Raw genomic sequence first — 16,000 nt, 5'->3', positions numbered from 1 at the left:
CACAGATCGCTGAAGGTAGGACAGGTAGATAAGGTAGTTAAGATGTGATTGCACTGGAGAGAGTACAGAGGAGATTTACCAGGATGTTGACTGGACTGAGAATTTTAGCTAAGAGGATAGATTGAATAGGCTGGGGTTGTTTTCTTTGGAACAGAGGAGGCTGAGGGGAGACCTTATTGAGGTGTATAAGATTATGAGGGGGCCCAGGTAATGTTATGAGGGGGTTTAGGAAGGACCTATTTCCCTTAGCAGAGGGGTCAACAACCAGGGGCCATAGATTTCCTGGGATGTTTGCATCCTCGACCAGGCCAACATCCCCAGCATTGAAGCACTGACCACACGTTATCAGCTCCGCTCGGCAGGCCACAGTGTCCGCATGCCAGACACGAGGCTCCCAAAGCAAGCGCTCTACTCGGAACTCCTTCACGACAAGTGAACCAAAGGTGGACAGAGGAAACGTTACAAGGACACCCTCAAAGCTGCCTTGATAAAGTGTAACATCCCCACCGAGACCTGGGAGCCCCTGGCCAAAGACTGCCCCAAGTAGAGGAAGTGCATTCGGGAGGGCGCTGAGCATCTCGCGTCTCATCACTTAGAGCATGCAGAAATCAAGCGCAGGCAGCGGAAAGAATATGCAGCAAACCAGTCCCACCCACCCTTTCCATCAACGACTATCTGTCCCAGCTGTGATAGGTACTGTGGCTCTCGTATTGGACTGTTCAGCCACCTAAGGACTCATTTTTAGAGTGGAAGCAAGTCTTCCTCGATTCCGAGGGACTGCCTACGAAATGAATGATAGATATAAAGTAATTGGTAGGAGGTTTAGAGGGATTTGAGGGGAAATTTCTTCACCCAGAAGCTGTTGGGGGTGGCGAACTTACTACCTGAAAGGGTGATAGAGGCAGAAACCCCCACATTTAAAAAGTACCTGGATATGCACTTGATGTGCCGTAACCTACAGGCTACGGATCGAGAGCTGCAAAGTGGGATTAGGCTGCATAGCTGTTTGTCAGCCGGTGTAGACATGGGCCGAAATGGCTTCCTTCCGAGCTGTAAATGTCTATGATTCTATGGTCTTATTGAATGGTGGAGCAGGCCCAAGGGTACGCACGGCCTACTCCTGATTCTTACGCCCTCACCTTAACCGTAAGCTGTACTGGACAAAACAAGTGCACTCTGACTCACCCCTTGGCAAACACTGCCACCCTCACCCTAGTGAGAAGTCAGTCCCACGAGATTCACAGTGTCTGATCAGCACAAGGCTGATGATCAAACCCTCTCAGGGGGCTCTGTTAGCGAGGCTGAGCTTTAGTCATGCAAACTCGCGAGGGCAGCTCGAAGGGGAAACTGGGCTCGCTTCCTTTGGAAAATAAAGAGGGAAAGAAACTTCAAGGTGCCCCAAGATTACGAACAGGATCAACACAAGCTGGGAAAATTGTACTCGGTGTCCTGCATCGGTTGGCAGTTTTTATTTGTTGGGCAGATTAAGCAGCCCTTGTTTTAGTACAGTACTTTCTGCAGCCAATCAGAACAGAAAATACAAATCCGTTTCTGTACTTCAAGTGTCGGCTTTGGACCATAGGAAAACGAGCGGGCATTCAGCCCCTCGAGCCTGTTCCGTCTGATCTGTATCTCCATCCACCCGCCTTGGTTCCGTAACCCTTGGTATAAAAATCGATCCACCCGAATTTGGAAATGTTTAATTGACCCACAGCCTCAACAGTTTTTTTGGGGAGGTGGGGGTTTGGAAAAGAGTTTTCCAGATTTCTTCCTGACCACAGCAGTACTCTAATTTGAAGGTTATGCCCCTTTTATTCTGAACACCCCCCCCCCGCCACTCCGGGGCAACCAGAGGAAATAGTTTATTTCGATCATCCCTACCAAATACTTTAAATCATCAAAAACAGCGCAATCGGATAATCCTATACTCAAGACAACACAAAAGGGAACAGGACAATGCATACTTGAGAAATTATGGGGAGCTGTAAGCTCAAAGGGAATGCAAAGTATGCATTGTTGCAAAATAACACTTTTGCATGCAACATTCGGGTAAGGTGCCACCAGAAAAATTCCACGCCCTCAGTTTGCGGTTGTGAAAAACTCCAGTTCCTCCTTCGGAATTTAGCGGGTACAGTGTAATGGTTGAGATACTGAACTAAGCGAAGCAGAGCCTTGCAGGGTGCAGACCTGGGGGATGAATAACTGGTTGAAAGGACAGAATCATAGAAATTTACAGCACGGAAGGAGGCCATTTCGGCCCATCGTGTCCGTGCTGGCCAACAAAGAGCTATCTCCAGCCTAACCCCACTTTCCAGCTCTTGGTCCGTAGCCCTGTAGGTTAGGGAACTTCCAAGTGCACGTCCAAGTACTTTTTAAATGTGGTGAGGCTTTCTGCCTCTACCACCCTTTCAGGCAGTGAGTTCCAGACCCTCACCACCCTCTGGATGAAGAAATATCCCCTCAAAACCTCCTAACAATTACTTTAAATCTATGCCCCCTGGTTGTTGACTCCTCTGCTCTGCTAAGAGACAATCGTAGAAAATGGCTAACGTAGGAGAGCGAAGTTACAGAGCAGAGGTTGCGAGGTCAAAATCCCAGCGTGGAAAGATGCAAAACTGGATTGAATAAATCTGGTCATTTGCAGCAGACGGGTGAACCAGGGGGCCTTCTTGGCTCAGCACCATACCGTGCCCAACAGTTGCCATTAGCACAACGCATTTACAACTGGGGTACTGCAAGGTTGAGTTACATTTGTAAATTCCCACAAACTTTACAATGCAAATCAGTAAAGCGAGATGGCCACCCCAACGCTACGATGAGCTTGCGCCCCATGAGGAAGAGGATAACAGCCCGTGACTCCCTGCCCTTGAGTACCAGCTAGTTTCTGCACCGGGCGGACACTGCACACGCAGCTGGCCGAGCAGCAGTAACGCGGCCCTCGTTGCCTGGGGGAGGGGGGCGTAAGAGTGGGGCAAAGAGAACGGGGACTCACCTCGCAGAAGAACTCGTTGCCACGCAGTCCGCAGAACCAAGAGATCCACGACACTTCCTCCGAACTGCTCATCTTCGTATCCTCTGAAAGCAGCGACAGAAGGAGAGAGTGTGAGTAACCAGGAAAGCCCACTCGTAACGCCCCGCCCCACTGCTTACACAGTCTGCCCTGTACTCCGCAACTAAACACCAGTGCCTGGAGATTCTACTCCTCCTCAGCACTGCATCCCCTTGTCCTCAAATGTATAACCCATTTCATTATTCTTACCTCCCCTGAAGGCCTCCTGCAACTCAAGCAGCCGTTCTTTGCAATGTCAGCCTACACACTGAACCTGTATATTCTCCCACGAAGGGCGTCACAACTGAGCCCAATCCTGCCCTCATCCTCTCGTACACGAGCTGTTCAAACGATTCCTCCCCCCCCCCTCACCCCCCCACCCCCGGAAGGAGCACCAAGTAGCTAGTGTGAACAGGTGGAGCTTTCCACTCCCCGGTTCTGGGAGTACTGCAGTCTGATTGCACAACCACTCCTGCCTCCCGACCAGGTTGGCTCGCACAGCACGCGTGGAGCAGGGCATCGCTGGGATGGGTTATCGGACCCGGTGGCGTGGTTACCAACAGCCATCAATGGTGGCCTTTCAACCGTTCCCCTCTTGGAACTTTCAGCGCTTTTGGAGTCAGGTTATAAAGCGACTGCACATCGCTTCCCAGCCGATTTTCCCCAACCCATCTGTCTAAGACAGCTGCAGGTGCACAGGATATCAAAATAATAGGCCGGGCTCAGAAAATGAAAGCAGAGGAGCTTACTCTTTTTAAAAACAGTTATACAAATCATCTCATTGAAATGTACAAGATTCTGAAGGAGACTGACAGGGTAGATGCTGAGAGATGGTTTCCCCTGGCTGGAGTGTCTCAGGATAAGGGATCGGCCATTTAGAACGGAGATGAGGAGAAATTTCTTCACGCAGAGGGTAGTGAATCTTGGGAATTCTCACCCCAGAGAGCTGCGGGTGCTCAGTCAAGACTGAATTGATAAGATTTTTGGACACCGAGAGAATCAAGGGATATGGGGATCGGCTGGGAAAGTGGAGTTGAGGTAGAAGATCAGCCGGGAAAGTGGAGTTGAGGTAGAAGATCAGCCTTGATCTTATTGAATGGCGGAGCAGGGTCGAGGGGCCAAATGGCCGACTCCTGCTCCTATTTCTTATGTGATTCACACGGAAGTGATGAAGCAAAAGTACCACCACTAATCTGACCAACAGTTTGAGCCTACTATCACAATCCTCCCTGCCTTAAGGCGAGCCACTTACTGAGCGTGAACTTTTGAATGTGCATGTTAAAACAGCGACAGAAATTTGCAGTGGGCAAGCAGAGTGCGAAGGCCATTCACACACAACTATGTCTATGGGTTATCAGGCAAATGGAACTGGAATGAGAGAAGTAATCTGAATTGCCAAGTAAATATTCCAAACGTTTGGCAGGTATTTTCAGTATCTGTCGTGTGGCATTGTTGTTGTTTGCGCCTTCAGAAATGCTGCCTAGAAGCCGATGCTTCTGTGTAGTCGCCCCCGGAACCTCAAAAAAAGGACACACCTCGGAAGGGACACCGCAGAGGCCCAGAAGGGACTTAACAGGATGGAGTCAACTTGCAATGCTTAACAGTACACCAAGACAGCCAGAGGGCCCAGGTTCAAGGCTGTGACATTTGGGACAGATATAGAGGGCGATCAACAGTACAAGGATGCCAGGGGACTGGACTCATTTAAGCTGCTGTAATGGGAAGGTCGTGTGGGGTTGGTATGAAAGAAGGAAGGAGCGGACCACAGTCAGTCAAAGGGCTCGCTATGGCTCAGTGGGTAGCATTCTTGCCTGAGTCAGAAGGTTGTGGGGTCAAGTCCTACTCCAGAGACTTTAGCACATAATCTAGCCTGACACTCCCAGTGCAGTGCTGAGGGAGCGCTGCGCTGTCGGAGGTGCCGTCTTTCGGATGAGACGTTAAACCGAGGCCCCGTCTTTCTCTCAGGTGGACGTGAAAGATTCGAAGAAGAGCAGGGGAGCTCTCCCAGATGTCCTAACCAATATTTATCCCTCAATCAACATCACTAAAAAAAGAGATTATCTGGTTATTATCGCACTGCTGTTTGTGGGAGCTTGGTGTGCACAAATTGTCTGCCGCATTTCCCACATTACAACAGTGACTGCACTTCAAAAATACTTCATTGGCTGTAGAGCGCTTTGGGACGTCTGGTGGTCGTGAAAGGCACTGTATAAATAAAAGTCTTCCTGTCCAAATCTGTGTTGTGACGTTACGAACGGGTCCAGTGGGCAAGTTATTGGCAGTGCTGCTGACCTTGCATCTTCACTAAGCACGCTCATCACAGCAGGAGTTCTGCACAAACCCGCTTGTTGCCAGGCAGTTCCTGATCAGCAGCTCTAAACACAGAGACAAGGTGACCAAGGTAACCGACACACAAGCAACTGGACGCACTCGGCAGCACGTATAGCTATCACAGCACAAATTAATACACTGTGCTTCCCCTTTAAAACTGCTGCAACTAAAAACCTGCCAATTCGTTTGGTGCCCGGCCACCATTCGTTGATGTGCTTTAAAACAGAAGTCTCCGCTTGCTGCTGACAGATTAAAGATCTAGTTTGTTTTAATGTAAATTCCATGATTTCAATGCCTAGTTATTAAACCACCTCCACTGTTCTACTGCACGGTTTAAGGACAAGTCAAAGCAGCAATCAAGGAAAAATGTCATGGTGACATCTTCCAATAGACAATTGAGTGCAGTGCTCTGCGCTCTTCAGCTATTCAGTTATCAATAAGCAGCAGGAAAACAGCACTTAATAGGACTATTCAGTCCCTCGAGCCTGTTCCGCCATTCAATTAGATTATGGCTGATCTGTAGATCTGTCCATCCACCCGGCTTGTTTCCATTACATGCAAGACACTTGCCTAAAAAAAATCTTTCGATCCCATTTTCAATTGGCCCCCCCAGCCTCGAGCGCTTTTTGGGGGAGTGTGTATTCCGGATTTCCACTACCCTCTGTGTGACGATGTGTTTTCTGGCATCACTCCTGAACAGCCTAGCTCTAATTTTAAGGTTATGCCCCCTTATTCTGGACTTCCCCAAACATTGGAAATAGTTCCTCTCCATCTACCCTATCAAATCCTGTAATCATCTTAAAACACTTTGATAAGATCACGCCATGATCGTCTTATGTTCGAGGGAATACAAGCCAAGTCGATGCAACCGGTCCTCATAATTTAACCCTTTTAGCCCTGGTATCATTCTGGTGGTAACTCAACATACTTCAATGTACGAAACGCTTAATTCTTTCATCTCGGGCGGGTTCCATCGCCAGCAAAAAACCCGCAACCACCCGAATATCAATGCTGTTGAAACGTGCTCTCTTCAGCCACAACCCAGGTTTGACACTACGGGACTCATCAACTGACAATTTCACGCACGCCAATCCCAGTTTATGAAATCCTAACAACGGTGCCCACAGTTGGCGCTTGAAAGCTGCTGTTAGCACATCCCAAAGTCATCAACTGACTTGACGTTTACACGCTGGCACTAAAGGGACGTGTGACGGCAGCAGCTGTGCCAGTGGGCACTGCCTTCTAAACAACAAGCACCACCTCCAGGGTTAATTTAGCACCGTTTCCTAATTTTGGGGGCAATGGGCAGTGTATAGCAGCATTCCCACTAACAGGGCACAAACCCTTTAAAAAAACCTCACTGCTACATCCAGAGCTACTTCTTGGTGATGGGGAAAAATTGGTTTTTAGTAAAGCAGCTAGTTTTATCAAAAAACAGATCTTAAAGACCCATTTATTTTGCTATCTTTTGGGAAGCTCGCTTTAATCAAGCGCCCCTGACAATCGACAAGTTGTATTTATATAGCGCATTTAATGTAGTAAAATGTCCCAAGGCACTTCACAAAGGCTGTAACACAAAACAAATACATTTGACACCGAGCTATATAAGTAGGAATTAGGGCAGGTGGTCAAAGAGGTAGGTTTTAGGAGAGTCTTAAAGGAGGAAAGAGAGGCAGAGAGGCGGAGAGGTTTAGGGAGGGAGTTGCAGAGCTTGGGGCCCAGGCAGCTGAAGGCACGACCACCGATGGTTGAGCGATTATAATCAGGGATGGTCACGAAGGCAGAATTAGAGGAGTGCAGACATCTTTGGGGTGGCGGGGGGGGGGTGAGGCTGAAAGAGATCACAGCGATAGGGAGGGGCGAGGCCATGGAGGGAGTTGTAAACAAGGATGAGAATTTTGAAATTGAGGTGTCGCTTAACCAGGAGCCAATGTAGGTCTGTAAGCACAGGGGTGATGGGTGAGCGGGACTTGGTGCAAGTTAGGACACGGGCTGCAGAGTTTTGGACGACCTCAAGTTTACGTAGGATAGAATAGGATAGAGTCTAGAGGTAACAAAGGTATGGATGAGGGTGTCAAGCAATAGGGGAGAGAGAGAGGAGAGAGGGGAGAGGAGAAAAAGAGAGAGAGAGAGAGAGAGAGAGAGAGAGATTCCTGTCTTTCCACCCCATCATGAAGGGATGTGGAGTCCATACTGGATTATTTATTCCTCAATTAACGTAACAAAAAAAATCTGTTCATTGTCACATTGCTGTTTGTGGGAGCTTGCTGCGTTTCCTACATTCCAACAGTGACTACACTGCAAAAGTACTTCATTGGCTATAAAGCGCTTTGGAGCATGCAGTGGTCATGACTGGCGCCTTATAAATCCAAGTCCTTCCTTTTCTGGAGCACAGACTACCCCTGAAGCCTCACTCCAGTGGTCGTGCATGCATACACCTGGGCAGGCGGCGTATTGGAACAGGCAGCATCAGAGCCAAGCCATTCGGGCTCTAGCTAGTAGGGAGACGGGAATTAAATCCCAGCTACCAGCGATGGATTTACCTAGCCACGCCCGGTCTAGAATCGCGCGCAACAGAGTAACCGAGAGTTATATATGGTTCAGTTCATTTTTAATCAAAAAAATTGCTATAAGAAAATATTACAACTCTTCCAGACACAAGCGAAAGATCAGAGAAAAATCACTAGCACAGCAAGCAGGGACTGCAGAATCAGAGTGCGTAGAATCTTGCAATTTTGAGCGATTAAGAGCGAGGGATTGTGTGATTGGAAACCCTGATTAGTTCCCATGTTAATCACTCCACCCTTAACACATTGACTGAACTCACCACCACACATCCTCTTTCATCAGGGAGGACGGGCAACAAGAGAAATGCTCTCAAACTTACTGCCCAACTGCCGTCACCAATATCCCTCTGATCAGCTGACAGGAACCCTTGCCTGCTGTGGGGGAAGATGGAGAAGTCAGTTTTCCCTCGGTGTGCCAACACACTCACACCCCCCACCGATAAGAACATGAGATAGGAGCAGGAGTAGGCCATTTGGCCCCTCGAGCCTGCTCCACCATTCAATAAGATCATGCCTGATCTGATCTTGCCCTCAACTCCACTTCCCCGCCCGCTCCCCATAACCCTTGACTCTCATCGTTCAAAAATCTATCTATCTCCATCTTAAATATATTCAATGACCCAGCCACAGCTCTCTGGGGTACAGAATTCCAAAGATTCACACCCTCAGAAGAAATTCCTCCCCATCTCAGTTTTAAATGGGCAACCCGTAATTCTGAAACTATGTCCCCCAGTTCTACATTCCCACATGAGGGGAAACATCCTCTCTGCATCTACCCTGTCAAGCCCCCTCAGAATCCTGTATGTTTCAATAAGATCACCTCTCATTCTTCTAAATTCCAATGAGTATAGGCCCAACCTACTCAACCTATCTTCTTAAGGCAACCCACTCATCTCAGGAATCAACGTAGTGAACGTGCTCTAAACAGCCTCCAATGCAAGTAGATCCTTCCTTAAATACGGAGACCAAAACTGTACACAGTACTCCAGATGTGGTCTCACCCAATGCCCTGTACAGTTGTAGCAGGACTTCTCTGCTTTTATACTCCATCCCCCTTGTAATAAAGGCCAATATTCTATTTGCCTTCCTGATTACTTGCTGGACCTGCATACTAACTTTTTGTGTTTCATGTCTTTGGTGGCAAAAACAGGAAGGCAGGATATTATCTGAATGGTGACAGATTAGGAAAAGGGGAGGTACAAAAAGACCTGGGTGTCATGGTACATCAGTCATTGAAAGTTGGCATGCAGGTACAGCAGGCAGTGAAGGCGGCAAATGGTATGTTGACCTTCATAGCTAGGGGATTTGAGTATAGGAGCAGGGAGGTCTTACTGCAGTTGTACAGGGCCTTGGTGAGGCCACACCTTGAATATTGTGTACAGTTTTGGTCTCCTAATCGGAGGAAGGACATTCTTGCTATTGAGGGAGTGCAATGAAGGTTCACCAGACTGATTCCCAGGATGGCAGGACTGACATATGAAGAAAGACTGGATCGACTAAGTTTATAATCACTGGAATTTAGAAGAATGAGAGGGGATCTCATAGAAACACACAAAATTCTGACGGGATTGGACAGGTTAGATGCAGGAAGAATGTTCCCAATGTTAGGGAAGTCCAGAACCAAGGGTCACAGGCTAAGGATAAGCAGTAAGCCATTTAGGACCAAGATGAGGAGAAACTTCTTCACTCAGAGAATTGTGAACCTATGAAATTCTCTACTACAGAAAGTTGAGGCCAGTTCGTTAGATATATTCAAAAGGGAGTTCGATGTGGCCCTTATAGCTAAAGGGATCAAGGGGTATGGAGAGAAAGCAGGAATGGGGTACCGAAGTTGCATGATCAACCATGATCATATTGAATGGTGGTGCAGGCTCAAAGGGCCGAATGGCCTACTCCTGCACCTATTTTCTATGTTTTCTATGTACAAGGACCCCCAGGTCCCTCTACATGATTATAGCCCCTCGGGCTGAAACAAGGCCAAGCCTTGCGATTGCTGCACAAGAGCAGCAGCCAAATCTGAACTGGGGAGAACTATTTCACTAACCAGAGGCCACAAATTGAAGATCATTGGCAAATTATCCAGGAGGGAATTGAGGAGGGTTGTTTTTTTTTTAAAAACACAGCGAGTTGCTACGATCTGGAATGCACTGCCTGAAAAGGTGGTGGAAGCAGATCCAATAGTAACCTTCAAAAGAGAACTGGATAACGAATTGGAATTGAGAAATGTGAAGGGCAATGGGGGAAAAAAAAAGTGCAGGGAGCGGGACTGATAAGTTCTAGCAAAGAGCCGTTCTAGCAAAGCACCGGCACAGGTATGATGGACCGAATGGCCGCCTCGTTTGCTGTATGATTCTATTACTTGAAGAAGGTAGTCTCAGCAAACAACTCAGAGATTTTTGACAGCACACCTCCTCTTCACTTGTGACCTTTAGCAGACTTTTGGTTCCACATGCCTCAGGGTAAAAAAAAACGAGATAGAACACGAGTGCAAAGCAAGATTTCCAGGATTTGAATCAATAGGGACTCTCTCCTTCACTCTCAGCCTATTTGATCACTAACAACCTCTGATTGTGGCATCATCCGACTTCCATACATATTTTTCAACAGCAGTGTGTGAGCAGCAATCAGAACCAGAAACCTTGGTTAATTCCCCCCACCCCCAACACTCCTCGTGTAGGTGCATTAAAGCCAATTTGTGAGCCGAGGCTCAGTGGGAGCACACTCGCCTCAGAGTCAGAAGGTTGAGAGTTCAAGTCCCACTCCAGGGACTTGAGACTAGAAATCTAGGTTGACACTCCAGTGCAGTGCTGAGGGAGTGCTGCACTGTCGGAGCTGCCATCTATCGAATGAGAAGTTAAACCAATCGGATTAACGTCTGCCCTCTCAGGTGGGTGTAAAATACCCCATTGCACTATCAAGAGAGAGCAGGGGAGTTCTGGGCCAATATTTATCCCTCAACCAAATTACTAAAACATATTAGCTATTCATCATCACATCTGTTTATGGGAGTTTGCTGTGCGGAAATTGGCTGATCCATTTTCCCGACATTACAACAGTGACTGCACTTCATTGGCTATAAAGCGCTTTGGAACGTCCTGAGGTTGTGAAAGGTGCTATATAAATGCAAATTTTTTTTTAAAAACTATAGCAATCCTCTCCACGGGACCAGTGAATCAGCTGGTCAGCGAGGACTGGGCACTCAGTCTAGGACACTCTGATCTGGTTAACTCACTGGTGCGAATCCACAAGTGCTGCACTTACAATTCCGAGACATTTCAGCAACTTACTGAGAGGCAGTGGCAGTTGGTGAGTCGGAGAGGCAGCGTGGGGAGGCCTATAAATAGGCTCAGCGGCAGTTGGTGAGTCGGAGAGGCTTGTGCAGCTGCAGCAAGGGCAGAAGGCAAAAAAGTAGAAAGAAATTGAAAAGTGACGTCACAGCCAATGGGGTAAGTGATTGGTAAGTAGTTTTTCGATTTCTTTCTTTATCAGTAAGTAACCTTTTAACATTGTTGTTGTCCAATTAAGTTAATCCAAGGGTTAAGTCATGGCAGGAGAGCTCGGACACGTGTTATGCTCCTCCTGTACTATGTGGGAACTCTGACGCTTCTGGTGTCCCTGACGACTACGTGTGTGGGCAGTGCATCCACCTGCAGATCCTGACGGACCACACTGCGGCACTGGAGCTATAGGTGGATTCACTCTGGAGCATGCACGATGCTGAGAATGACGTGAATAGCACGTTTAGCAAGTTGGTCTCACTGCAGGTAAACGGTACACAGCCAGATAGTAAATGGGTGACCCAACAGGAAGAACAGTGCAAGGAAAGTAGTGCAGGGGTCCCCTGTGGTCATCCCCCTGCAAAACAGATACACCGCTTTGGGTACTGTTGAGGGGTGATGACTCTTCAGGGGAAGACAGCAGCGGCCAAGTTCATGGCACCGTGGGTGGCTCTGCTGCACAGGAGGGCAGGAAAAAGAGCGGGAGAGCGAGTGATAGGGGATTCAAATGTAAGGAGAATAGATAGGTGTTTCTGCGGCCGCAACCTGGACTCCAGGATGGTATGTTGCCTCCCTGGTGCAAGGGTCAAGGATGTCGCGAAGCGGGTGCAGGGCATTCTGAAAAGGGAGGGTGAACAGCCAGTTGTCGTGGTGCATATAGGTAAAAAATGGGATGAGGTCCTACGAGAAGAATTTAGGGAGCTTGGAGCCAAATTAAAAAGTAGGACCTCAAAAGTAGTAATCTCAGGATTGCTACCAGTGCCACGTGCTAGTCAGAGTAGGAATCGCAGGATAGCTTAAATGAATGCGTGGCTCGAGGAGTGGTGCAGAAGGGAGGGATTCAAATTCCTGGGACATTGGAACCGGTGCTGGGGTAGTTGGGACCAGTACAAACCGGACGGTCTGCACCTGGGCAGGACTGGAACCAATGTCCATGGGGGAGTGTTTGCTCGTGCTGTTGGGGAGGAGTTAAACAAATATGGCAGGGGGATGGGAACCTATGCAGGGAGGCAGAGGGAAATAAAAGGGAGACAGAGGCAAAATATAGAAAGGAGAATAGTGAAAGTGGAGGGCAAAGAAACCTAGGGCAAAAAATAAAAAGGGCCACATTACAGCAAAATTCTAAAGGGGCAAAGTGTGTTAAAAAGACAAGCCTGAAGGCTCTGTACCTCAATGCAAGAAGTATTCTGAATAAGGTGGACGACTTAACTGCACAGATAGCAGTTAATGGATATGATGTAATTGGCATCACAGACACATGGCTCCAGGATGATCAAGGCTGGGAACTCAACAGCCAGGGGTATTCAACATTTAGGAAGCATAGACAGAAAGGAAAAGGAGGCGGGGTGGCTAAAGAGGAAATTAATGCAATAGTAAGGGAGGACATTTGCTTGGATGATGTGGAATCGGTATGGGTGGAGCTACGGAATACCAAAGGGCAGAAAACACTGGTGGGAGTGGTGTACAGACCACCAAACAGTAGTAAAGATGTTGGGGACAGCATCAAACAAGAAATAAGGGATGTGTGCAATAAAGGTACAGCGGTTATCATGGGCGACTTTAATTTACATATAGATTGGGCTAACCAAACTGGTAGCAATGCGGTGGAGGAGGATTTCCTGGAGTGTATTAGGGATAGTTTTCTTGACCAATATGTCGAGGAACCAACTAGAGAGCGGGCCATCCTAGACTGGGTGATATGTAATGAGAAGGGACAAATTAGCAATCTTGTTGTGCGAGGCCACTTAGGGAAGAGTGACCATAATATGGTAGAATTCTTTATTAAGGTGGAGAGTGACACAGTTAATTCAGAAACTAGGGCCCTGAACTTAAGGAAAGCTAACTTTGACGGCATGAGGCATGAGGCATGAATTGGCTAGAATAGACTGGCAAATGATACTTAAAAGGTTGACTGTGGATAGGCAATGGCAAACATTTACAAATCACATGGATGAATTTCAACAATTGCACATCCCTGTCTGGAGTAAAAATAAAACAGGGAAGGTGGCTCAACCGTGGCTAACAAGGGAAATTAAGGATAGTGTTAGATCCAAGGAAGAGGCATATATATTGGCCAAAAAAAGCAGCAAACCTGAGGACTAGGAGCAATTTAGAATTCAGCAGAGGAGAACAAAGGGTTTGATTAGGAGGGGGAAAATAGAGTACAAGAGGAAGCTTGCCGGGAACATAAAAACTGACTGCAAAATTTCGATAGATATGTGAAGAAAAAAAGATTAGTGAAGACAAACGTAGGTCGCTTGCAGTCGGACTCAGATGAATTTATAATGGGGAACAAAGAAATGGCAGACCAATTGAACAAATACTTTGGTTCTGTCTTCACGAAGGAAGACACAAATAACCTTCCGGATGTACTAGGGGACCGAGGGTCTGGAGAGAAGGAGGAACTGAAGGATATCATTAGGCAGGAAATTGTGTTGGGGAAATTGATGGGATTGAAGGCAAATAAATCCCCGGGCCTTGATAGTCTGCATCCCAGAGTACTTAAGGAAGTGGCCCAGAAATAGTGGATGCATTGGTGATCATTTTCCAACAGTCTATCGACTCTGGATCAGTTCCTATGGACTGGAGGGTAGCTTATGTAACATCACTTTTTAAAAAAGGAGGGAGAGAGAAAACGGGTAATTATAAACCGGTTAGCCTGACATCAGTAGTGGGAAAAATGTTGGAATCAATTATTAAGGATGAAATAGCAGTGCATTTGGAAAGCAGTGACAGGATCGGTCCAAGTCAGCATGGATTTATGAATGGGAAATCATGCTTGAGGAATCTTGCAGAATTTTTTGAGGATGTAACTAGTAGAGTGGACAAGGGAGAACCAGTGGATGTGGTGTATTTGGACTTTGACAAGGTCCCACATAAGAGATTGGTGTGCAAAATCAAAACACATTGTATTGGGGGTAATGTACTGGCGTGGAGAGAGAATTGGTTGGCAGACAGGGAGCAGAGAGTCAGCATAAATGAGTCCTTTTCAGAATGGGAGGCAGTGACTAGTGGAGTGCCGCAGAGCTCAGTGCTGGGACCCCAGCTCTTTACAATATACATTAATTGATTTGGATGAAGGAATTGAGTGTAATATCTCCAAGTTTGCAGACGACACTAAGCTGGGTGGCGGTGTGAGCTGTGAGGAGGATGCTAAGAGGCTGCAGGGTGATTTGGACAGGTTTGGTGAGTGGGCAAATGCATGGCAGATGCAGTATAATGTGGATAAATGTGAGGTTATCCACTTTGGAGGCAATAACACGAAGGCAGATTATCTGAATGGCGGCAGATTAGGAAAAGGGAGGTGCAACGAGACCTGGGTGTCATGGTTCATCAGTCACAAAGTTGACATGCAGGTACAGCTGGCGGTGAAGGCGGCAAATGGCATGTTGGCCTTCATAGTTAGGGGATTTGAGTATAGGAGCAGGGAGGTCTTACTGCAATTGCACAGGGCCTTGGTGAGGCCTCACCTGGAATATTGTGTTCAGTTTTGGTCTCCTAATCTGAGGAAGGACATTCTTGCTATTGAGGGAGTGCAGCGAAGGTTCACCAGACTGATTCCAGGGATGGCAGGACTGACGTATGAGGAGAGACTGGATCAACTTGGCCTTTATACACGAGTTTAGAAGGATGAGAGGGGATCTCATAGAAACATAAAAGCTTCTGACAGGACGGGACAGGTTAGATGCGGGAAGAATGTTCCCGATGTTGGGGAAGTCCTGAACTAGGGGACACATTCTTAGGATAAAGGGTAGGCCATTTAGGACTGAGATGAGGAGAAAGTTCTTCACTCAGAGTTGTTAACCTGTGGAATTCCCTGCCGCAGAGAGTTGTTGATGCCAGTTCATTGGATATATTCAAGAGGGAGTTAGATATGGCCCTTACGGCTAAAGAGATTGAGAGGTATGGAGAGAAAGCAGGAAGGGGTACTGAGGTGAATGATCAGCCATGATCTTCTTGAATGGTGGTGCAGGCTCGAAGAGCCGAATGGCCTACTCCTGCACCTATTTTCTATGTTTTCTAGCAATTGTCCCCCCCACCCACACATATATACTTCCCTCAGCAGCAGAGGGTTGTTTTGGCAGTTGTTCTGCAGCAAGAGTGTGGGGTGCAGGAAGGATGCTGCACAAAATGACTTCTCAATGTGCTGGGCCTCCAACTAGCAATTTGGAGTTAATGAGAATGCAACAACAGAAGAATTAGGAGCAGGAGTAGGCCATAGGGCCCCTTGAGTCTGCTTTGCCATTCAATAAGATCATGGCTCCAAGTTTGACTCCCAGGTTGTGCAGAGTTAGATGATCTTAGCCAAGACAAATGGGGGGCTCCAGTTGGCCCTTGGCTTGTCTATGTTGGGGGCAGGAGAAAGCCAAGATTCCTGTTCCCCATCTGGAGTCCTGCTGAAAAGTGCAGCTTTGTGGACTTTGGCTAAGGACAAGATGGGAGACACTCTACGATTAAATAAATAGTCTGCCCCAGTTAACTGAAAGTTAACTTTCACACTTAAAAAATACACTTGAAGGAAACAAAAAGGAAGGAGAAACAAAGAAAAGGACTTG

General features: G+C 47.4%; 1 protein-coding gene across 7 annotated transcripts in view; it reads right to left on the bottom strand.

Moving 5' to 3' along the window:
• csnk2b (casein kinase 2, beta polypeptide) overlaps positions 1-16,000 on the bottom strand; it is a 72,256-nt gene that overhangs the window by 31,360 nt on the left and 24,896 nt on the right. For 5 of the 7 annotated variants that reach the window (XM_070861299.1, XM_070861296.1, XM_070861297.1 and 2 more), the window contains exon 2: positions 2,993-3,075. In XM_070861299.1, the coding sequence (XP_070717400.1) occupies positions 2,993-3,064 (72 nt within the window). In that variant the 5' untranslated portion in view covers positions 3,065-3,075. Of the gene's footprint in view, positions 1-2,992; positions 3,076-8,207; positions 8,323-16,000 lie in introns of all 7 variants that reach the window. The other 2 variants (XM_070861298.1, XM_070861302.1) reach the window with 2 other exon arrangements.

This window comes from Pristiophorus japonicus, chromosome 19 (genome assembly GCF_044704955.1).
Source record: "Pristiophorus japonicus isolate sPriJap1 chromosome 19, sPriJap1.hap1, whole genome shotgun sequence".
In the NCBI taxonomy this organism is placed as follows: Eukaryota; Metazoa; Chordata; class Chondrichthyes; family Pristiophoridae; genus Pristiophorus; species Pristiophorus japonicus.
The sequence above is the reverse complement of the archived record's forward strand: the minus strand, read 5'-3'. Positions and strand labels throughout refer to the sequence as shown.